The 25,190-nt window shown below is 44.6% G+C and overlaps 1 protein-coding gene across 2 annotated transcripts in view; it reads right to left on the bottom strand.

The window, feature by feature from the left end:
• Positions 1–25,190, bottom strand: part of sbk1 (SH3 domain binding kinase 1) — a 51,321-nt gene that overhangs the window by 15,949 nt on the left and 10,182 nt on the right. For both annotated transcript variants that reach the window (XM_072269233.1, XM_072269232.1), the window contains exon 3: positions 6,422–6,624. In XM_072269233.1, the coding sequence (XP_072125334.1) occupies positions 6,422–6,624 (203 nt within the window). The remainder of the gene's footprint in view (positions 1–6,421; positions 6,625–25,190) is intronic.

The raw sequence follows: 25,190 nt of genomic DNA, 5'->3' as shown, positions 1-25,190 counted from the left end.
ATATGAGTCAGCTGCACCTTTCCTCATTCCCTGTCACGCCCACTATTGAATTTGAATGCATGCGAGGTCATTACCCACACGAGGTCATCAGTCGGCCATTAACCTACAATTACTCGATGAGTAAAAAACAAATGTCGCTTGAGAGTTTCTTTGGAAGAGGTGGTGGGGGACATAAAAGGCCTAATAATGATGATAACGCAGAGACAGCTGAGGCCAAGATTGCAAAAAAAAAGAAAGTTTCCTTCAATGGAAAATACGACGAGTCGTACATAAAATATGGCTTTAATGTGACCGGTGACTCGCACGCTCCAAGCCCCCTGTGTGTGATAGTCATAGTCATACTTTATTGATCCTGGGGGAAATTGGTTTTCGTTACAGTTGCACCATAAATAATAAATAGTAATAGAACCATAAATAGTTAAATAGTAATATGTAAATTATGAAATAAGTCCAGGACCAGCCTATCAGCTCAGGGTGTCTGACCCTCCAAGGGAGGAGTTGTAAAGTTTGATGGCCACAGGCAGGAATGACTTTCTATGACGCTCTGTGCTGCATCTCGGAGGAATGAGTCTCTGGCTGAATGTACTCCTGTGCCCACCCAGTACGTTATGTAGTGGATGGGAGACGTTGTCCAAGATGGCATGCAACTTAGATGGCATCCTCTTTTCAGACACCACTGTCAGAGAGTCCAGTTCCATCCCCACAACATCACTGGCCTTACGAATGAGTTTGTTGATTCATTGGTGTCTGCTACCCTCAGCCTGCTGCCCCAGCACACAACAGCAAACATGATAGCACTGGCCACCAGAGACTCGTAGAACATCCTCAGCATCGTCCGACAGATGTTAAAGGACCTCAGTCTCCTCAGGAAATAGAGACGGCTCTGTCTCTTCTTGTAGACAGCCTCAGTGTTCTTAGACCAGTCCAATTTATTGTTAATTCGTATCCCCAGGTATTTGTAATCCTCCACCATGTCCACACTGACCCCCTGGATGGAAACAGGGGTCACCGGTACCTTAGCTCTCCTCAGGTCTACCACCAGCTCCTTAGTCTTTTTCACATTAAGCTGCAGATAATTCTGCTCACACCATGTGACAAAGTTTCCTACCGTCGCCTTGTACTCAGCCTCATCTCCCTTGCTGATGCATCCAACTATGGCAGAGTCATCAGAAAACTTCTGAAGATGACAAGACTCTGTGCAGTAGTTGAAGTCCGAGGTGTAAATGGTGAAGAGAAAGGGAGACAAGACAGTCCCCTGTGGAGCCCCAGTGCTGCTGATCACTCTGTCGGACACACAGTGTTGCAAGCACACGTACTGTGGTCTGCCAGTCAGGTAATCAAGAATCGATGACACCAGGGAAGCATCCACCTGCATCGCTGTCAGCTTCTCCCCCAGCAGAGCAGGGCGGATGGTGTTGAACGCACTGGAGAAGTCAAAAAACATGACCCTCACAGTGCTTGCTGGCTTGTCCAGGTGGGCGTAGACACGGTTCAGCAGGTAGACGATGGCATCCTCAACTCCTAATCGGGGCTGGTAGGCAAACTGGAGGGGATCTAAGTGTGGCCTGACCATAGGCCGGAGCAGCTCCAGAACAAGTCTCTCCAGGGTCTTCATGATGTGGGAGGTCAATGCCACCGGTCTGTAGTCATTGAGGCCACTGGGGCGCAGCGTCTTCGGCACAGGGACGGGGCAGGACGTCTTCCACAGCACAGGAACCCTGCGGAGCCTCAGGCTCAGGTTGAGTACATGGCGAAGTACTCCACATAGCTGAGGGGCACAGGCATTGAGCACCCTGGTACTGACACCATCCGGTCCTGCAGCCTTGCTTAATATGTGGAGACAAGCTGTCTAATGAGGCAATGAAGCCCTCAAAACTGCTTCGGCACCTTGAGTCCAAGCACCCTGCACTTACAGACAAACCCACTGAGTTTTTTGAGCGGAAAAAATGTGAGCAAGCGGGACAGAAGCAAGTGCTGAGAGCCACCACCTCCACAAATGCTGCTGCTCTGAGAGCGTCATATTTAGTGGCTTAGCAATACTTAGTATTGCTAAGGCTAAGAAGCCTTTCACTGTTGGTGAAGAATTGATTCTGCCTGCTGCCAAGGACATGTGCCGTGAACTATTGGGAGAAGCTGCAGCTAACAAGATGGCACAGCAAGCTTCAAGGAGAATCGATGACATAGCGGAGGATATCGAAGCACAGCTGTTGGAACGGCTTAACGAGTCACCATGGTACGCTATCCAGGTCGACGAGTCTACCAATGTCGACAACAAGGCAATACTGCTGGTTTATGTGCGATATATATTTAAAGACGATGTGCATGAGGATATGTTGTGTGCACTGCCGCTGCCAACTAACACAAATGGGTCAGAACTATTCAAGTCTTTGAATGACTACGTGTCAGGCAAACTGGACTGGTCATTCTGTGTTGGAATATGCACAGACGGGGCTGCAGCTATGACTGGACGGCCGTCTGGTTTCACTACCCGAGTCAAAGAGGTTGCTCCTGAATGCCAGTCTACATACTGTGTCGTACACAGGGAAATGCTGGCTAGCCGAAAAATGTCACCTGATCTTAACAGCACATTGAGTAAAAGCACATCAAAGCAAAAGCTCTTAACTCACATCAAAGCAAAAGCTCTTAACTCACATCTGTTTGAGCAGCTTTGCGAGGAAATGGATGCAGAGTACAAACGCCTTCTCTTACACACTGAAGTCAGGTGGCTAACAAGGGGGAGACCCCTGGCCAGGGTTTTTGAGTTAAGAGAGCAGCTACAGAGATTTCTTTCAGGAAAAAAGTCACCACTGGCAGCACACTTCAGTGACGAGGAGTGGATAGCAAAACTCACTTATCTGTGTGACATCTTCAACCTGCTCAACGAACTCAATTTGTCACTTCAGGGGAGAATGACAACTGTCTTCAAGTTGGCAGAGAAAGTGTCTGCTTTCAAAGCCAAACTGGAACTGTGGGGACGGTGAGTGGACAGGGGCATATTTGACATGTTCCCAGCATTAGCTGGGATTTTGGGAGAAACTGAGCCTGCACTGTCCTTCTCACCTATCTTCGCTGTCGACAGAATTCGAGCGTTACTTCCCAACTGCAAATGACCCAAGACGTGCAAAGGAATGGGTCCGTGACCCATTTGTGAATGTCCCCGGTGAATCATCCATGTCAGCGCGGGAAGAAGATCAACTCCTCGAGCTTGCAAGTGACGGTGGGCTGAAAAGTATGTTTGACATAACATCCCTGCCGACATTCTGGATCAAAGTCAAGGCTGAATATCCTGAGATAGCCACGAAAGCACTGAAAACATTGCTTCCATTCCCAACATCATATCTCTGCAAAGCAGGATTTTCTGCAATGAATACTAAATTGCGGAATAGACTGGACATAAGGAACCCCCTTCGAGTATCGCTGTCTCCCATCACCCTTCGATGGGACCGTCTTGTTGCAGGGAAACAAGCCCGGGGCTCCCACTGATTCAGCGATATTGGTGTGTTGCAATGATTTTATATGTTCATACGAAGAAAATATGTGCTGTGTGTTTAATATCCAAACGTTACTTAAAATGTTATGATGCTATTGATTTATAAGCGACCTATAATTGACTTATCACTATATTCATGTGAGGAAAATATGCGCTGTGTTTAATATTAAATTAGTTAGATAAACCCTTTTAGTAAAGAGATTGAGTGTATTAGCCACTTATAAGTGACTTATAGTTGACTTATTACCTATATTCCGGTTCTCCCCCCGACCCCATCGGCCAGTCCGCAAGAATATTGTCAATATTAGACCGGTCTGCGGTGCAAAAAAGGTTGGGGACCCCTTATCTATAGTCATGCCACTGAGGGACGGGCTATACTGTATATATTTTTTCTCTTTGTGACTGTACAGGTTTCTGAAATCGTAACGATATGTTCCATTTGTGCTATGTGCTATTCACAGTGTGCTGTGTGCTGTGGGTAATGTGTTTTGCACCTTGGCCCCAGAACAATGCTGTGTATAGGTGAGTGATAATTAAATTCGAACTTGAACTTGATAGGGGCTGCAGGAAAATCGTACGGCCCAGACTGTGGGGATCTTTGATGACAGATGCTATATTCTTGAGGCAGTACATCTTGAAGCTGCTACCAATGGTAGGGAGAGATATACCTGTGATGTACTGAGCAGGCACCACTACTCTATAGCTTCGTAAATTCAAATTGCTGTATCCAGATCATGATGCAACCAGTCTGGATACTTTCAACAGTACATCTATAGAAGTTTGTTGTAGTGTTCGGTGACAAGCTGAACGGCATTAATCAAAGAAAGTACAGAAGCCTTCCTTCTGATTGCCTCTACGTGCTGTGCCCAGAACAGATCAGCCAATACGTTAGCATGCAAGAATTTAAAGCTGTTCACTCTCTTCCTAATATTGACCAGAATTGTCCTTGAGTCTGGAACATTAAAAGGGTGGCACACACGAAATACTGGAGGGACTCAACAAGTCTGGCTGCATCTATAAAGGTCAATGTTTCAGGCCGAGATGTTATTCTGACTTCTGCCCCCTGCTTTTCCAGTCCTAATGAAGGGTCTTGGCCCAAAACGTCAGCTGTTTATTCCCCCTCCATAGATGCTGCCTGATGTACTGAGTTAGACCATAAGCAATAGGAGTTGAATGAGTCCTTCAAATCTGCTCTGCCATTCCATCATGGCTGATTTATTATCCTGCTCAACCCCATTTTCCTGCCTTCTCCCCGGAACCCTTGATGCCCTGACTAATCAATAACCTATCAAACACCCGCTTTAAATATACCCAATGACTTTGCCTCCACAGATTCACCATTCAAGAAATTCCTCCTCATCTCTGTTCTAAATGGAATCCCTCTGTTCTGTGGCTGTGCTGTCTGGTCCTAGACTCCTCCAGTATTGGAAACATCATCAAATTCACTCTATCTAGGCCTTTCAATATTCAATGGGTTTCAGTTGAGTTCCACGCCCCCCCCACCCCAGTTCTTCTAAACTCTGGTGAGTACAGGCCCAAACTGATCAAATGATCTTCATGTGTTAACCTTTTATTCCCAGAATTATTCTCATGAACCTCCTCTGGACCCTCTATAATGCCACCACATCTTTTCTTAGATATGGGGCCCAAACACGATCCAAGTGCAGTCTGATCAATATCTTATCAAGCCTCAGCATTACATCTTCGAGTTCCTCTAGCATTTGTGTGTGTTGCTAAAAATTTCCAGCAACTGTAGCTTTTTAAAGCGACAATGTAGGCAGTTCTACAGTACATAGCCTTATGTGAGGGAATGCAAATGGTAAATGGTTGAGGTGCCCTGAGGGAACAGTGGCCATAGGCAAGTTTCAAGCTTGCCATGAAAAAAAAATACGCCTGGTAATAGAATTAGGGGAAGGCTGGTTTCAACAGTATAGGACGGCACCTGGCAAAAGGAGATTGTGAGGAGCTACTGGCGAGGGGAAAACATCCGTTAAGTGGGAGGAATTTAAAAGCAAAATCGTAAGAGTCCTGGGTCAGCATGAGTGCTACGGTAGCGCAGTGGTATTACAGTGTGGGGCGTCGGAGTCCAGACTTCAATCCTGGTGTCCTCTGGAAGGAGGTTGTACACCCACCCCATGGAATGCATGGGTTTCCTCCGGGTCCTATGGCTTCCTTCCACAGTCCAAAGACGCACCAGTTGGTGGGTTAATTGGTAACTGTAAATTGTCCCATGATTAGGCTGGGGTTAAATCGGGGCTTGCTGGTGGCACAGCTTGAAGGGCAAAAGGGCCTGTATCTCTAAATAAAAATAAAAATAAATGTCTTTGTATGGGTAAGAAGTGAAGATGGTAAACCGAGGGAATCTTCACTCACAAAGGAAGTTGAAGGTCTGAACAAAAAGAGAAAGGAACCATAATTCAGGTACTTGGTTTTGAGGCAATCCTTTGAGGTTTATAACAGATATAGGAGAGAACTTAAAGAAATTAGAACATAAAGTGGATATGAAATGGCCTTACATGCAGAATTCCAGAGATTCCCAAAACTTGGGGAAAAACGTAGGATAGGAGTGGATCCATGGGTGAAGTATTGTGTGGGGTTCTGGTTACGCACTGCAGGAAGGCTGTAGAGAGGAGAATCAACAGGATGTTGTCTGGACGGGCCAGCTTTATTCTGAGAGGTAATTTTATAACATTATGATGATCATCATCATGTACCAAAAGACCTGTTCATGCTCCGTAGACGGGTGTGGAGCCTAATACTAGGGAGCACAGTTATGCAGCCAGTGAAGTGGCAGAGGCAGACACAATTACAGCATTTAAAAGGCATTTAGACAGGTACATGGATGGCCCTAACATGGGCAAATGGAATTAGCATAGTAAGGCATGGATGAGTTGGGCTTCTGTTCTGTATGACTGTCCTTAGGTGACTCACCTGAGGAGGAATGATGTCAAACAAGTCACCTCCTGGTGCGTACTCCTGGCCAAACACGTAGCAGTCTTCTGTCTCAAAGATAACGTCAAAGACCTTGATGATGAAAGGGTTGGAGGAGAGGTTGTTGGTGACACTATACTCTCTCAGGAAATTCTTCTGCTTCGTTTTACTTTTATTCAAAAACTTTAAAGCCATTTTCATTCCTGCAGAGAGACACGGAAAGAGAACAGCTATATCAGACGGAAAATGCAAAGATGGCCGATGCAGTAAACTGTGACGGCAGTGCCTGATTGGGAAAGAGAGGCCTGTAATCTTTAACATTATTGTACAACAGGGGTGTCAAACTACCGGCCCGCGAAGGGGTCCAGTCTGGCCCGTGGGATGATTTGGGGAAAAGTATATTCACGACCATTTATTATGTATCTGTACGGCAGCCGCCGTCTCTCCCACCGCTGTCTGTTGCGCCAGCAGCTTGTTGTGTGTACTTAGAAAACAACAGGCGGCAGTTAACCACCCGCTGTGCATAAGCACCTACCACCCCGCACTGAAGACCACTAGGGCCCCACATGCGTCGTCAGACACAGTATAAACACACAGACTCCTCAGGTAAGTAACACCTGTAGCAAGGCTGAGACTGTTTGCTGCTGTGGCTCAAAATGCTTTCCAAGAAAAGAAAAGTTGACGTCGAAGGTCAGATATTGAACGATAATTGGAAAGATAGTGTTTTCCTCTGCGAGGTCAATAACAAACCTGTGTGACTGATATGCTCGCAACAAGTGACTGTGGCAAAAGAGTACAATATCAAACAACACTATGAGATGTCACACGGAGAAAAATATGACAAGTATGCAGGACGACTCAGAACGCAAAAGGTAAACGAGCTTAAAGCAGCTCTGAAAACACAGCAATCAGTGTTCACCAAAAGTCGAGAGACTCATGATGGAGCTGTCAAGGCCAGCTACATTATTGCCAACAAAATAGCCGCTGCATCAAAGCCATACTCAGGGGGAATTCATCAAAGCATGCATGCTGACGGCGGCTGAGCTGGTGCCCTGAGAAGAGTCAGGCTTTTGGTAATATCAGCTTGTCAAGAAATACTGTGGCAGAGAGAATCGGGGACCTTGCAGGAGATTTGAACAGTCAACTAAAAGACAAAATGAAGTTATTTATTGCCTTCTCTATTGCAATTGATGTGACTGATGTAGCTCAACTGGGAATATTTATTCGTGATGTTGATGCATCTTTGACCGTCACCGAAGAGTTTGTGGAGATGATGCCCATGACAAACACCACAACGGCGAAAGACGTTTTCTCCAGCCTTGTCGAGCCTTGGACAGACTAGGGGTTGACTGGAGTCACGCTGTCAGTGTGGCAACAGATGATACACCGTCCATGGTCGGGAAAAAGGCAGGTGTTGTTGTGAAACTCAGAGAGAAAGTTCAGATAGAGAATCCAGAGCAGGAATTCTGGAATTTTCATTGTATTATACACCAAGAGGCATTATGTAGCAGGAGCCTGAAAATGGACAATGTCATGGATGTAGTAATCAAAACGGTTAATTTTATTAGAGCCAAGGGACTCAATCATCGGCAATTTGACACTCCTTTGTCCGAGAGTAATATTGGACACGGCCTACCCTACCACACTGAAGTCCGCTGGTTGAGCAGGGGGGTTGTGCTCAAACGTTTTTTCAATTACATGTGGAAATTGGATTATTCATGAACGAGAAAGGGAAGCCAGTGGCAGAGTTGGATGACCCAGACTGGCTTCATGATCTTGCATTTTTGGTGGATGTAACAGAGCACTTAAATGTGCTTAATGTTAACATGCAAGGCCACAACAAACTTGTTACGGCAGACTATGACAGCATTCGTGCCTTTCAAATTAAATTAGGCCTGTGGGAGATACAACTGTCCCGGAGCAACCCAGCTCATTTCCCCTCTTTGCAGTCTGTGCGTGTCACTCATGGGAATAATGACAACATGGACAGGTACAAGGACAAAATACCACGGCTGAAAAGTGAGTTTCAGAATCGTTTCCAAGTCTTCACTCAGCTCGAGAAGGAATTCTCACTATTTTGCTCGCCATTTGCCGTCAACGCAGCATCAGATGTGCCGGAGGAACTCCAAATGGAACTAATTGAAATTCAGTGTAACTCAGCTTTGAAATATAAATTTGAGACTGTTGGTCTGGACTCATTCTATCAATACCTGGGAGCAATGTACCCCAAGATGACAGACTTTGCCTTAAAGATCCTTTGCATGTTCGGGACAACATATCTCTGTGAGCAGGCGTTCTCCAGAACGAACATTAACAAATCCAAACTGCGCTTGCAGCTGACACACAGACATCTAAATGACATTATGAAAATCACAACTGCCCAGAAACTGGTCCCTGATGTTGACAGGCTGGTTAAAGCCAAGAGGTGCCAGGTGTCTGGAAGCAGCAAGTGAAAAAAGAGTGACACTGTTCGATGCACTGCAACATGTGAGCAAAATGCATTATGAAATATCTAGTGTCATAATATTGTGATTCATTCATTTTCTGACTATTCTATTATTGTAAATGTGATCACTTCAATAAAAATTAGAGACTAACTGTGTTCATTGTCTGAGTTTGATTGCTGAAAGCAGGCTAATAAAAATTAGGTGCACTTGTGTAGCCTACATTTACAATTTGTTTCGTTAGGTCTACGTTTGTGTCTAATGTTCGATTTCAAGTGGTTTATTAATGGAAAGGGTTTGGCTCCCAAAACAATCTTAGCCAAAATAACATCGTTATTTCTCTCTCTCATCACAACTTTTTTGTAGCCTACGACTGTAAGTTAATACCAATCATAAAAATAATGCTTGCTGGGCAATCTTCTTCATAAGAAATGAAATTCGTAAAGTGAAACACTTTGTAGTCATAGCAGAGACTGAGACACATGAGAGCAGGTTGAAAAAACGAAGGCAACGAAAGCTGTGGGAGCACACGCGTGCACAACTGATCCAGCCCGCATGAAGTCGCATTTTGCCCAATCTGGCCCCTGACCTAAAATGAGTTTGACACCCCTGTTATTCAACTAAAGCCAAACCTTAGTGTGGACAACAAGCAACAGGCACAGAGCTTAAGGGAAGGGATGTAGCAGTTAAACAGTGGCTACAGGTTGTACAGGTTTTTGGGGTGTATGGGGTGTCCAGGGATGGGAAGCACCTCTGGCAATGTGGCTTGTGGTATCCATTCTGGGGCAGCTCACTCAACTTTGGGCCCCACCGGAGGCTCCGTGCTCTCACCCGTGGCTCCAAGCAGCTGTTTGCATATGACAGCAGCTACTCCCTGTACACTGCATCGACAGGCTGGCTAAACCACGTGAGGGTAGCTGGCAGGCATCGCACCCCAGTGAGATGGGACGTGCCTGCCCGAGCATGCGAAGTTAGCTCTGGCGGGTTGGGCGGATGAGATCCAACGGCCAGGAAAGTGGTTCTGCAACACTTCATGGAGAGCGAGGGGCATGACAAGGCACAGAATTAGTCACGGGCATCCTCAGCAAGCAAGGAAGACCCCTGTTTGTGAAGACTACTCGTACCACTGGACCTAGACCGCTGAGGTGGAGAGTGGAACTGCTCTGGTGCTGTGGCTTTTCCACTGTAAAATCTCCCCCATACAGGGTTCCAATCACTGTTTAATATGACAGACAACCAGCACAGGTTGTACAAAGTAGAGACAGACTCACACATTACCCAGTTAGAATTCTCTCACAAGATAACAAACTGCAAAGGAGAATTGACTACGCATCATTTATACAGGAGCAGGAGATGTTACCGTAACACTTCACACTAACGTGTACTTTAAGGTTGTAGTGCCAGAGAGCAAGGCAGCTGTCATCCTGTACCAACAACATTCCGTACACAGCAATCAGATGGCGACAATTAACTTGGACATTTCTATGGGAACGTTTGCAGACAGGACTCCAGCTTTCATGTTAAGTTTCAAAGCAGAAGGCTGACAGCATTGCTCAGAGCAGACAGGGAAACAGACAATGTCGTTAAGGATTGTGGAATCTGATTAACATAGAAAGGAGAAATATTAAGAAACTGAACTTCTTTGAAATGAGATGTATCACAGGCAATTATAAGATGCCAGAAAGCAAAGAGCAGAGGCTCTCAATGCCATCTTCTAATCCTCTCTGGTCAGAGGCATTGTGCCAGAAGTCTGGAAGATTGTGGATGCAGATTGGATAGGTGAAAGAGATCGAAGCAATCTTAAAGAAGTAACGAACGCCAATCAGAGAAAATTTTTGGAAAACGTTCTGAAGGACTGTATAAATCAGCATCTGGAGAGTTACACATTAATCAAAGACCAGCAGAGGGGTTTGATAAGGAAAAGTCATGTATGATCAATGGCAGGTTAGGGTGGGCACATTTGCTGTAGTCAAACTAAATCTGCTCTCTCTGGATAATTACTGGCACTTACTGCATTCACCAGCATTGTTTGTGTGTGTTGCTTGAACTTCCAGCATGTGCAGATTTCCTTGTGTACTGGTACTTACGTTAGCTTCTCACATTTCAGCAAGGACAAAGCTCTTCTACTCCATTTGTTCTGTCAAATCTTTCAATACTTCCCCGGCTTACCAGCTCAGTTTCCACAGCCACTTTATTTTCAGAGGGCACTATTTCTTGCTTGCCTATAGAAGACCATCATTAAGGAACCCCATCACCCAGGGCATGGGCCTCTTTTCCTTGTGACATCGGGAAGGAGGTACAGGGGCCTGAAGAGACACACTCAGCATTTCTTCCCCTCTGCCATCAGATTTCTGAATGGACAATGAAGCCATGTACACTACCTCATTTTCTTTTCTTTTTTTTTGATCTCTATTTGCACTACTAACTTAATGTTTTAGTATATGTTGTACTTTTTTTTTATTATGTATTGCAATGTACCGCTGCCACAAAACAACAAGTTCCACAAGACATACCAGTGACGTTAAACGTGATTCTGATTCTGATATTCTGGTGATGAAAGCAGTTCCCACCTCAAGCACATGACCAGTCTGTCTCTCGTACTCCTGGCGGTATCTTCCACACTGCATTGTTTCAATACGTACGTACAGGTTTAAGGCTGTTCTGTGCAGAAAAGGCACAGAAATTTTTCTTTGTGTGATGTTATATCATTCACCAGTAGAACACAAGGAGAAGTGTTGAGGCTTATCTGAGCTGTGCTCTTTCAAGTCTGGTTTAAGAACACGGGAAAGTACAGCACAGTACAGGCCCTTCAGCCCACAATGTTGTGGCAAGTCCAAGATCAATCTAACCTTTCCCTTCCACATAGTCCTCCACTTTTCTTTCATCCATGTGCTCATCTAAGAGTTTCTTAAATGTCCCTAATGTATCTGCCTTTACCACACACCCACCTACCTCTGACAACCAGGGGGGTACTTTCTTCCAACCTTAAAATTATGCCCCCTTGTATTAGCCATCTCCATTCTGGGAAAAAGTCTCTGGCTGTCCACTCCTTCTATGCCTCTTATCATCTTATATGACTCTATCAAATCACCTTTCATTTTCCTTCACTCACACAACTGTCCTGAAAAGACATGCTCTCCAGTCTAGGTGGCATCCTGGTAAATCTCCTCTGCACCCTCTCTAAAGATTCCACATCCTTCCTATAATGAGGTGACCAGAAGTGAACATAATACTCCAAGTAAAGAGAGCTTTTGGCACGTTGGTCTTTGTAAATCAGGGCACTGAGTACAGGAGTTGGGATGTTATGTTGAAATTACAATTGAAGCTGGTGACGTATCAATAAGATTGAAAGCATGCAGAGAAAATTTACAAGGAACTTGCTGGGACTTGAGGACCTGAGTTACAGGAGAAAGTTGAATGAGTTAGGAATTTATTCTGTGGAGTGTAGGAGAGTGAGGGGAGATCTGATACAGTTAGACAAAATTATGAAGGATATATAGATAGGGTGAATGCAAGCAGTCTTTTTCCACTGAAGTTGGGTGAGACTACAACTAGAGGTTACAGGTTTAAGATGAAAAGTGAAGTATTTAAAGGGATTATGAGGGGAACTTCTTTACTCAGAGGGTGGTGTGTGTGGAACAAGGTTCCCACAATACAGATGCAGGTTCGGTCACAACACGTAAGGGAAGACTGCACAGACAAATGGATGAGGGTGTGGTGGGCTACAGTCCGACGACCAGGCTAGCAAAGAATAGATGGGCCAAAGGGCTTGCTACTCGGCTGCAGGATTCGATAATTATCATGCAAAAGTGAAGAACCTTTTAATGATATTGAATTCAGAGTAGAGAGGATTTCACAAGCCCACAGATTGAGCAGAAATTGGTCTGCTGATTTCTAAATTTCTATTTCTATAAATTTCTATAAGGTTTTACAGCAAAGATAGTCATTCTTCATCCCGATTTGTGGTTTGTATAGGGTTTTACAACAAGGATACTGGCCTGTCACACAGATTTGAGCTTTGTATAGGGTTTTGCGACAGGATAATGTCAGGTTTTGCAGCAAGGATATTCATTCCCAAACCCAATTTGATGTTTGTTAAGGTCTATACAACAAGGATACTAGTCTTTAACAATGATTTAAGGTTTTTATAGTATTTTACATCAAGGATCGACATCCTTCACCCCGATTTGAGGTTTGTATAGGCTTTTACACCAAAAATACTGGCCCCTCACCCTGATTTGAGGTTTGTGGAAGATTTTACAACAAGGATACTGTCCCTTCAGCCCGATTTGTCTGCACTGACCAGTCCTGAGGTAGTCTCATTTGCCTGAGTTTGGTCCACATGCATCTGAAACTTTCCGATGCATGTTCCTGTCCATAGCTGCAATAGCTACTCTGAATTATTATACAATAGTTCAGTCTTTGCATTCGTGCTTTCATAGAAAGCCCTGAGGCCTCTGGATATCAGTTGTTTGCTCAACCCATTTTCAGAAATGTATCGATGCAGAGATCTAATCTCCACAGAACACAAAAGATAAAAGTTCAACATCACACCCATTATTGTAACAATAATCTTCACTCTGACCCAATTAGTCCATTTTCCAGGTTCATAGCTCCTTGAAAGGGGCTGCACAGGTTGATAGGGTGGTTCAGGCAGCAAATGCCATGCTTGCCTATGGCATGGAGTTCAAAAGCCAGGAGGTTACATTGCAGCTTCATAAAACTCCAGATTGGCCACATCTGGAGCATTGCATACAGTTCTGGGGACCCCATTATAGGAAGGACATCAAGGCTTTGGAGAGGGTGCAGAAGATGTTTATCAGGATGCTGCCTGAATTAGAGGGTATGTGCTATATTGAGAGGCTGACAAACTTGGGTTGTTTTCTCTAGAGCAGCAGAGACTGACGGGAGATCCGATAGAGGTTTATGAGATTATAAAATGCATAGATAGACAGACAGAACCCTTGTCGCAGGTTGAAATGTCTAATACTAGAGGGCATGAATTTAACGTGAGAGGTGGTCATTTCAAAGGAGATATGAGGGGCGTTTTTTCACTCAGAGTGGGGGGTACCTGGAATGCGCTGCCTGGGGCAGAAACATTAGGGGCTTTTAAGAGACATTTAGATGGGCAAATGAATGTGAGGAAAATGGAAGGCTGTGAACATTGTGGCGGCAGAAGGGATTAGTTAGCTACTTGATTACTAAGTTAATTGGTTCGGCACATCGTGGGCCAAAGTGCCCGTTCCTGTGCCATTCTTTTCTAGTTTCCCTTTGGATAGAGGAGTTAGGATCAATCTCTAAACTCAGGACTTTGAACAATTCTGTCTTAATGAACTCACACCAGGGGGTTTCCCATTTCTGAAAGGATTTTGTTAGGTTGCAATCTCTTCCATTGTTCATCTATCTGCATTGATATCAAAATGGTTCTCTGCCTCCCGGATGTTTGTTTCCTGCTCAAGTAGCTCCCTGATGAGCAATTCTTTGTCCAACGTGGTTCATCTTTTACTGTTATCAGTTGGTGGTCTTATCATCTCCGATGGGTATGATGTTTTCAGATCTGCCTTTTCCACAAATAAACTATGTAATTTGTTTTTTTTTAGACAGACAGCTGCATTTTCTGCTTCTGTTGCCAAGATATTCCCGAAAAATAATGTATCCATTCTCACAGGCCACTCGATCTCCGATGTGCCTTGCAGTGCCGCTTGTGGCTTCAGCATTTTAACCTCTAAAAATTGGGACAGTGCCACCTTTGGAAGCATTAGGCAGGAACTTGTAGAGGTCAATCTGCAGCGACCACTTGCAGGGAAAGGGGCAGTTAGTGGCAAGCGGGAGGTGCTTCAAAGTACAACATCAAATGTTCTGGGACAAAATGTTCCTGTTAGAGTGAAGGACAAATCTGGCAAGTTTAGGGATCACTGCTTCAATGTGCTCAGGAAAAAGGAGGCAAATAGCAGGAATAACATGAGGGAAATCAGGAGGGCAGAGAGAGGGCATGAGCTGGATGTGGCGGGCAAGATTAAGGAAATTTGATGGGTATATCAAAAGTAAAAGTATGGCTAGGGAGAGAATAGGTCCCCTTTGAGACCAGCATGGCCATTTACGTACGGAGCCACAGGAGATTATTTTAACGAATACACGGAGAAGGTCATGGAAGCTAAGAAACTAAGGCAAATGAGGTGTGATGTCCTGGACCAAATATGGAATATCAAAGACAGGGTGTTAGTGATCTTAAAACATTTCTTCCCTTCTGCCATCACATTTCTGAACAGTCCACGAAGTAATCTGAACTTCTCATTTTATTCATGTATAATTGTAAGTTATAGTCGTTTTAGACCATAAATCAGAGGAGCAGAATTAGACTAGTCTGTCCCATTATTCCATCATGGCTGATTTATTATCTTTCTCCAGCCTTCTTCCTGAAACCTTTAATGCCTTGACTAATCAAGAAATGCAGTATGGTCAGGCCTTTCTGAACCAACAAGCACGCGCTGCCCAAATACACACGACCAACTAACTGACCAATCTATATGCCTTTTGGATGTGGGGGGAATGCAGAGCACCCAGAAAGAGCCATGCAGTCATAGGGGAGAATGTACAAACTCCTTACAGACAACGGTGGGAATTGAACCACAGGAAAGCGTTGTGATACTGTGCACTGTGCCACCCCTAACATTTTGTTGATGCCTTGCACTGTACTGCTGTCGGAAAACAACAAATTTGCGACATATCAGTGATAATAAACCTAATTCTGATTGAGTTATAGGGAAAGGTGGGGCAGATGAGACCTTTAATCCTTGAAGTGCAGGAGACTGAGGGATGACCGTACAGAGGAGTATAAAACCATGGGGGTGAATGCACTCAGTCTTTTCTCCAGGGAAAGGAAATCAAATAATAGTGAGCACAGGTTTACGCCGAGAGGAATGAGATTTAAAAAGGCACCAGAGGGGCAAAATCAGAATTAGATTTAATATCCTCAGAATATGTTATGAAATTAGTTGTTTTGTGGCAGTAGTATATTGCAATACATTATAATAAAAACTATAAATTACATTAAGAGTATAGAAAATAAAATTATACAAGTATTAAATAGGTAGTGCAAAAATAGTGAGGCAGTGTTCATGGGTTCAATGTCTATTCAGAAATCTGATGGTGGAGGGGAAGAATCTGTTCCTGAAACACTGAGTGTGTGAGTGGTGTATACAGCTTCAGGCAGGGACAATAACAACATTTAAAATGGAAGGTATGGAGCTAGGTAAGGTCTGGAGGGATGTAGGCCAAGTATGGGCCAATGGGAATAGCTTGGATGGACACCTGGTTCACATGGATGAGATGAGCTGAAGGACCTTGGTTCCATGCTGTGTTACTCTAAGATTCTTGAATTATTTTTCTTCCAGGCCTCGTCTGGTTTGTATGGTATGACTCGGAAGTATTAAACCCTTCCTTTACCTTGCATGTAGGTTGAACAGAGCTCGCTGCTCAATATTTCAAGATCATGGAAGTGAGGGTTGTGGGTTGTGGCTTTTGGCTTTGAATAGGAGCTGAGCTCCGGGACAGATCAGCTATGATCATATGGAACGGTGGGACAGACTTGGTGGGCTGAGTGGTCTACTCCAAACGTTCCACCGAGGTCTGGACACACTTCTTCTTTAATTACAAAGTGAAGATTTTCTGTATTTAGGAGGACTTCTGCTCAGGAATATCAGTGCTTGAATGATCCTCCTTTGGTGAACTTCCACTTTGTAATTTTAGTTCAGCTCGTAGTGAGGGTGCTTCAGACACTGACCCCTTTTACACTTGTTATCAAGTCTTGCCATTTGTCACAGATCATTTCGCGTTCAATCTGGTTCTTATCTGTCTTTTGAAGAACATCTTGTCAGCATATACTTTCACAGGGCTGAGGTTTACATTGACTGGTTGCATCACGGCCTGGTATGGAAAAACAATGACACTCAACTAAAAAGACTACAGTCAAGTCTGTCACGGTAAAGCCCTCCCCACCATTGAGCACATCTACACAGAGCACCGTCACAGGGAAGTACCGTCCGTCATCGAGGACCCCCTCACCCCACCACCCAGTTCACACTCCCTCCTCACTGCTGCCATACAGGAGCCTTTGGACCCACACCACCAGCCTCAGCCTCAGGAACAGTTATTACCCCTCAACCATCAGGCTATGGAACCAGAGTGGATAACTTCACTTCAGTGAACTGATTTTGCAATATTTGGACTCGTGCTCTGAATATTTATTGCTTATTTATTTATTTTTCTTTTTGTATCTGCAATCTGCAGCTTGTTGTCTCTTGCACATTGGTTGTTTGATATCTTATGAATTGCAAATGTCACTCCAGTCAAGAAGGGAGAGAGGCTGAAGGAAGGAAACTATGGGCCAGTCACTCTGACTTCAGTGTTTGAGAAGATGTTGGAGTCAATTATTAAGGATGAGGTCTCAGGGTACTTGGAGGCACATGATAAAATAGGCTGTAGTCAGCATGGTTTCCTCAAGGAAAATCTTGCCTGACAGATCTGTTGGAACTTTTTGAAGAAATAACAAGCAGAATAGACAAAGGGGTATCGGTTGATGTTGTGTACTTAGATTTTCAGAAGGCCTTTGACAAGGTGCTGCACACGAGGGTACTTAACATGTTATGAGCCCGTGGTATTACAGGAAAGATTCTAGCACGGACTGATTGGCAGGTGGCAGAGTAAAAACAAAGGAAGCCTTTTTCTGGCTGGCTGCCGGTGACTAGTGGTGTTCCACAGGGGTCTGTGTTGGGACCGATTCTTTTTACATTATATGCCAATGACTTGGATGATGAATTGATGGCTTTGTTGCAAAGTTAGCAGACGATATGAAGATAGGTGGAAGGGCAGGCAGTTTTAAGGAAGTAGAGAGGCTACAGAAGGACTTAGATAGATTTGGAGAATGGGCAAAGAAGTGGCAGATGGAATACAGTGTCAGGAGGTGTACGGTCATGCACTTTGGTAGAAGAAAGGAAAGGGTTAACTATTTTCTAAATGGAGAGAAAGTACAAACATCTGAGGCGCAAAGGGACTTGGGAGTCTTTGTGCAGGATTCCAGAAAGGTTAATCTGCAGGTTGAGTCTGTGGTGAGGAAGGTAAATGCAATGTCAGCATTCATTTCAAGAGGACTAGAATATAAAAGCAAGGATGTAATGTTGAAATATTATAAAGCACTGGTGAGGCCTCACTTGGAGTATTGTGAGCAGGTTTGGGTCCCTTAGAAAGGACATGCTGAAACTGGAGAGGGTTTAAAGGAGGTTCACAAAAGTGATTCCAGGATTGAATGGCTTGTCATACGAAGAGAGTTTGATGGCTTTGGGCCTGTATTCACTGGAATTCAGAAGAACGAGGGGTGACCTCATTGAAACCTATCGAATGGTGAAAGGCCTGGATAGAGTGGATGTGGAGAGGATGTTTCCTTACAGTGGGGAAGCCTAGGACCAGAGGGCACCACCTCAGAATTGAGGAACGTCCATTTAGAACATTTTTTTAAATTTCTTTACACATTGAGAACTCACTGCTACAGGTGGCTGTGGAGGACAAGTCTTGGGTACATTAAAAGTGGAGATCGATAGGTTCTTGATTAATAAGGTTGTCAAAGGTCACGGGGAGAAGGCAGGAGAATGGGGTTGAAAGGGATAATAAATCAGCCATGGTGGAATGGCAGAGCAGACTCGATAGGCCAAATGGCCTAATTCTGCTCCTATGTCTTCTATTCTAACAGTGTAACGGTATCATCCTGTGGCCCTCTCTCACCACCGCATGCTGCCTTAGATCTGGAATGCTGCTGATGTACTTTGGCTGTGAAAAGGGATCAAAGGAACATATAGAGTAACTAAAGTTGATCAGCCTAAAAAAAGACAGTGGGAAATAACTAGACAAAAATATAAGTGAACATTTACAAAAGGACAAGCTAATGAACATAAAACGTTACAGTAGAGTTCAGGCCCTTTGGCCTACGATGTTGTGCCTACTCCAAGACCAATCTACTCCTTCCCTCCTACAGACACTCCAGTTTTCTATCATCTATGTGCCTGAGAGTCTGTAATGTATCTGATTCTACCACCACTCTGACAGTACATTCCACACGTTTACCATTTTCTGTGTAAAAAAAATCTCCAACATCATCCCTTTACTTTGCTCCAATCACCTTCAAATTATGCCCCCTGGTATCAGCCATTTCTGCTGGGAAAATCTCTGGCCATCCATTCAGTCTATACCTCTTGGCATCTTATACCTCTGTCAAGTCACCTCTCATCCTCCTTTGCTCCAAACCAAAGTTTTTGAAAGGTGAAACAAAAAGTGGGTTGAGAGTGGGCGGGGTACAGATGCAGGGTGTGTGACACTGGTTTGATAATGCAACTGGGAACCAAGCTGACTCCTGAAAGCTCAGGAAAATAACGAAGGAAGTAATGAAGGCCAAGGAAATGAGAGTAGACCAACATAAAATGTATAGAATGTTCGTCCCACTCCCATCAGGGACGAGGCTGCATAGCATCCAGGACCACCAGACTCAAAAACAGTTACCTTCCCCAAGCAGTAAGGCTGACCAACACCTCCACCCACTATCCCACCCCTTCACACCCCCAACCACCACTACCTTATCATTTCCTGTCAGTCACCTTGTGTACAGACACTCCTGCGCCCAGCGTCACTTTATAGACATACAATCAATTTATATAAGCTATATTATTTCTATTTATTGTATTTTTTTTATTATTGTGTTCTTTATCTTTTTGTGGGTTTTTTTGTGCTGCATCAGATATGGAGTAATAATTATTTCATTCTCCTTTACACTTCTGTACTGGAAGTGACATTAAACAATCCTGAGTAGAAATTGTAAGCAGAGAGTTAGGGACAAAAATAGAGACTTATTCATGAAAGCAGAGGACTTGCCTGAAGAATTAATTGAGTATTTTACATGTTGCTATAAAGGAAAGAGATGATTCCTCGCTTGCGATAAAAGGAGATGGTGGGTAGGCTAGGAGGTGATAAAAGAGGAAGTGTTGAAAAGGCTGTGGTGAAAGTCAGCTGCATAGGCTGAGGTTACACCTCAAGAGGATTGCTGATGAGCAGAGCCAGCACTGCTGCTGGGTACCGACTCGCAACTATATCCGTCTTGGAACAGGTACTCCTGGACTATGGTGTATGGTTCTGTACGGGCTTCCTACTGAAGAAGTGTACCAATATTCACCAGACTGCCTCCTGCCAATATGGGTCCTCCATCAAGGAGGGATTAAGTAGCTCACGCCAGAAGCACAACAACACTTGCAGTCGCCCCACGACCATCTCGAACTGTGTTCGTCAACGCAGTCTGAGGATCGTGCTTGGACAGCTCACAAGCGCCATGCTTCTGGCACCATCCTAGCATGCCCGCAACGCGTTTACCCTAACCCATACACCTTTGGACTGTGGAAGGAACCTGGAGCACCTGAAAGAAACCCACCTGGTCACACAGAGAACACAAAAACTCCTTACAGACATCGGTGGGAATTGAACCCCGATCGCTGGAACTATAAAGTTTTGCACAACCTGCTGCTGTGCCATCTCTACTCTCTGTTCAGTCTGATGGGAGATGGGAGACTGAAGTGTATAATTTGTTTTACAAGCACAGTTCAGGATGGGTGTCAGGAGGTCATATGCCCTGGAGGCAGTCTAGATTTAGGGGTTAAAGTCTCAAATGAAGCTGTAGGCCATCTAGGACTGAAATACAACCAGTCCTTGGGTTACAATGAGTTCCTGTCCCCAAGAACTGTTTGGGGACAGAAATGAACAGAACAGTATGTGAGGGAGGATGACAGAATCATCTGTGATGAAGAGTCACAACCCGAAACCTCAACTGTCCATTAATGCTCCCGGACCTGCTGGATTCCCTCAGCGTTTCGTGTGCTGCTCAAGATTTCCAACATCTGTAGAACCTCTTGTGTTACAAAGTGGAACGGCTAGTCTTTATAGTCATACTTTATTGATCCCGGGGGAAATTGATTTTTGTTACAGTTGCACCATAAATAATAAATAGTAATAAAACCATAAATAATTAAATAGTAATATGTAAATTGTGCCAGGATATAAGTCCAGGACCAGCCTATTGGCTCAGGGTGTCTGACCCTCCAAGGGAGGAGTTGTAAAGTTTGATGGCCACAGGCAGGAATGACTTCCTATGACGCTCAGTGCTGCATCTCGGTGGAATGAGTCTCTGGCTGAATGTACTCCTGTGCCCAACCAGTACATTATGTAGTGGATGGGAGACATTGTCCAAGATGGCATGCAACTTGGACAGCATCCTCTTTTCAGACACCACCATCAGAGAGTCCTGTTCCATCCCCACAACATCACTGGCCTTACGAATGAGTTTGTTGATTCTGTTGGTGTCTGCTACCCTCAGCCTGCTGCCCCAGCACACAACAGCAAACATGATAGCACTGGCCACTACAGACTCATAGAACATCCTCAGCATCGTCCAGCAGATGTTAAAGGACCTCAGTCTCCACAGGAAATAGAGACGGCTCTGACCCTTCTTGTAGACAGCCTCAGTGTTCTTTGACCAGTCCAGTTTATTGTCAATTCGTATCCCCAGGTATTTGTAATCCTCCACCATGTCCACACTGACCCCCTGGATGGAAACAGGGGTCACTGGTACCTTAGCTCTCCTCAGGTCTACCACCAGCTCCTTAGCCTTTTCACATTAAGCTGCAGATAATATTTCATTATCTTCAGATTTGGAACTCTCCGCTGCAATTAACCAACTCCTCATGGCTTGGAAACAGCAAAAGCCTTTTTCAGGGCTGTTTTACACTCAAGTATCTGATTTACTCTTACCTCTCGGACATCTTAGCACAGAGCTGGACTGGAATTAGAGCTGCTATGAGTTCGCGAGCAAGGCACAGGGTTTCAACAGCGCCACGGTCGTGTAGCAGTAAGTGCAATGCTATTACAGCTCAGGGCCTAGCAGCTCAGAGTTCAATTCCACCGCTGTCCTTCCTGTGTGTGTGTGGGTTTCCTCTGGGTTCTGAAGTTTCCTCCCACATTCCAAACATGTGGGTTTCATTGATCGTTGTAAAAGCGTCTTGTGATTAGGCTAGGGTTAAATAGGTGGATTGCTGGGGGTGTCACTCATTGGGCCAGAAGGCCTGCTCTGAGCCATATCGCTAAATAAAAAATAATAAAATTTAGCTTCATGGCTCTAACTATCTCTACTTGGTCAGAGCAGTAGCCATGCCAGGAGGAAGCTCAAACTGACCTACATACAGCATCCGTCTTACATCACTGAAAAATAGGCTAATTAAAAGGAGTAAGGAATTGGCCAATTCAGAGCATAGTCAGAAGCAGAGGGCGTCAATTGTACAAACCTACTCTCAGATGCTGTCTTTCAAACATTTAGAGTTCTCCCTTTGTTGACAACACTCAGCCAGCTCCCTGCCACAGCCAGCCGGCGAACAATGGGCTTGGAGGAGGCGAGGCTGTACGCAATGACATTGACAGGGAGTGACCCTCAGTACATTCAGCACGAGCTCTTTTGTGAGACACAACACCCTGGTCTGTTTTACACATCCGGGCTGTGAAGTGTGCCAGGTCGCTTAGCAGAAGCGGGGAAGCAAGCTGAGAGAAACTCAGTGGCTTCACCTCTGATCACTGTTCGAAAAAGTCCAAGTGGTAAACTCATAATGTCAGGGTACTGACCTTGGTCTTTGACAAGCAAATCCAGTGCACTTGCCTTCCAACAACACGTAGACCAACTCCAGCATCCCTCAGCCTCATCTACAATGACCCCTACGATCCACCCAGTCACCACATGGAACTTAGGACAGTACAGCACAGAACAGTCCCTTCAGCCCACAATGTTGTGCCAACCTTTTAACCTTCTCCACTTAGCCCTCCATTTTTCTTTGCCTAAGAGTCTCATAACTGCCCCTAATGTATCTGCGTCCACTACCATCCCTAGCAGTGTGTTCTACATACCCAATCCTCTGTGTGTGTAAAAAACATACCTCTGACATTCCCCCATATGTTCCTCCGCTCACCTTTAAAAGTTTGAAATTCAAAGTACATATGTATATGCCACCATATATAGCCATCAGATTTTCTTGTGGGCATTCACAATAGAATGAAAGACCACACTCAAGATGCACAAACAACTAATGTGTAAAGGACAATAAACTGAGGGATAACAACAATAACAATAAATAGAGAACACGAGATGAAGAGTACTTGAAAGCGAGTCCATAGATTGGGGGAACAGTTCGCTACTGGAGTGAGTAAAGTTGAATGAACTTGTCCCCTCTGGTTCAAGAGGTGATGGTTAAGGGACTTTGATGGTGGAGTCGTTGATGATGGATGCTGCTTTCCTGCGACAACGCTCCATGTAGATCTGCTCAGTAGTGGGGACACTTTACCCGTGAGGACTGAGATGTATTCACTACTTTTCATGGACTTCTCCATTCAAGGGCTTTGGTCTTGCCATACCAGGCCATGATGCAACTAGTCAATGTAGTCCATTAGTCATCACACATCTAAAGAAGTTCGTCAAAGCTTCAGATGACATGCCAGGAGATTTCCCCCCTCGCTCTTCTAATCTCCAGTGAGTACAGGCCCAGAACCTTCAAATGCTCCTCATTCCCAGGGCCATTCTCATAATTTTCCTCTGGACCTCCTCCAATGCCAGCACTACATTTCTGAGACTTGGGCCCAAAACTGCTCCAAGTGCGGTCTGACCAATTCCTTACAAAGCCTCAGCATTACATGCTTACTTTTATATTCTGATACAGTAACCTTGCAAGGGTCTTGGCCTAAAATGTCAACTGTTTACTCCTCGAGTCTTGATGAAGATAGACAGATACTTTATTGATCCTGAAGAAAATTACAGAGTCATTGTAGCATTACACAGTAACACAGATACAAACATAAGAATTTTAAAAGTTACTTTAAAAATAAGATGTACAAGATTTACAAGTAAAAAATTACAAGAGTTACAGTGATAAGACAGTAGTGCAAGAATTAGCATATTATACAGTAATGGGTGCATATTCACACCGTCCAGATAAGAAGAGATGGTAAGATTACACAGGGTTTTCTGTAATAGAACGATGTGGTAAACAGAACTAAACAGAGGTTAATAACAGTCTGACAGGAGGGGGTCATCATTTCCCCTGCTATAGGTTGACTCATTATCCAGTTTAATGGCCAAGGGTAAGAATGACCTCATATCGCGCTCTTTGGAGCAGCACAGTTGTCCTAGTCTGTTACTAAAAGTGCTCCTCTGTTCAGACAAGGTGACTTGCAGAGGCTGGGAAACATTGTTCAGTTTTGCCAGGATTTTCTGGAGGGTTCTTTGTTCCACCACAGCCTCCAGTGTGTCCGGTTTGACTCCTATAACAGAGCCAGTCTTTCTAATCAGTTTATTGAGCCTGTTGGCATCACCCGTGTTGATGCCACTGCCCCAGCACACCACCGCATAGAAGACTGTACTGACAACAACAGACTGGTAGAACATGTGAAGGAGAGGCCTGAATACTCCAAAGGACCTCAGTCTCCTCAGGAAGTAGAGGCAACCCAGGCCCTTCTTGTACACAGCCTCTGTGTTGGTGCTCCACTCAAGCCTGTCATTGTGGTGCACTCCCAGGTACTTGTAGGTCCTCACCACATCCATATCCTCACCATCAATAGTAACAGGGAGCAATGCAGGGTCAGTCTTCCTAAAGTCCATCACCATCTCCTTTGTCTGACTGATGTTGAGCTGCAGATGACTCAGCTTGCACCATTGGACAAAGTCCTCCACCAGGGCCCAGTATTCATCCTCCTGTCCACCCTTTATACACCCAACTGTTGCTGAGTCAGAGAATTTCTGCAGATTGTATCTAAAGTCTGGGGTACACAGTAAACAGGAAGGGAGCCAGTACAGTGCTGTTTCTAGCCATGTCTGACACACAGCTCTGAAGCCGCACATACTGTGGTCTGCCAGTCAAGTAGTCCATTATCCAGGATACAACGGAAGTGGCAGCCTGAATTGAACAGAGCTTTTCCCCCAGCAATGAGGTCTATATGGTATTGAAGGGTCTCAGCCCAAAATATCGGCTGTTCACTCTTTTCCAGAGGTGCTGCATGACCTGCTGAGTTCCCCCAGCACTTTGTGTGTTGCTTGGATTTCCAGCATCGGCAGATCTTCTCTTGTTTCCTGTTTCCTTTCATAGCTACCACTGTATATCTTCTGCCTTTCTTTGTGCAGTGGCTTGTGGATGGACAATCCAAGATCTCACCACATTTCAGTAATTTTATACTTACTTGTCTTGTGTGTCCTCCTCACACTT

This window comes from Mobula birostris, chromosome 9 (assembly GCF_030028105.1).
Source record: "Mobula birostris isolate sMobBir1 chromosome 9, sMobBir1.hap1, whole genome shotgun sequence".
In the NCBI taxonomy this organism is placed as follows: domain Eukaryota; kingdom Metazoa; phylum Chordata; class Chondrichthyes; order Myliobatiformes; family Myliobatidae; genus Mobula; species Mobula birostris.
Note: the sequence above shows the minus strand (reverse complement) of the source record. Positions and strands in the feature narration are given on the sequence as shown.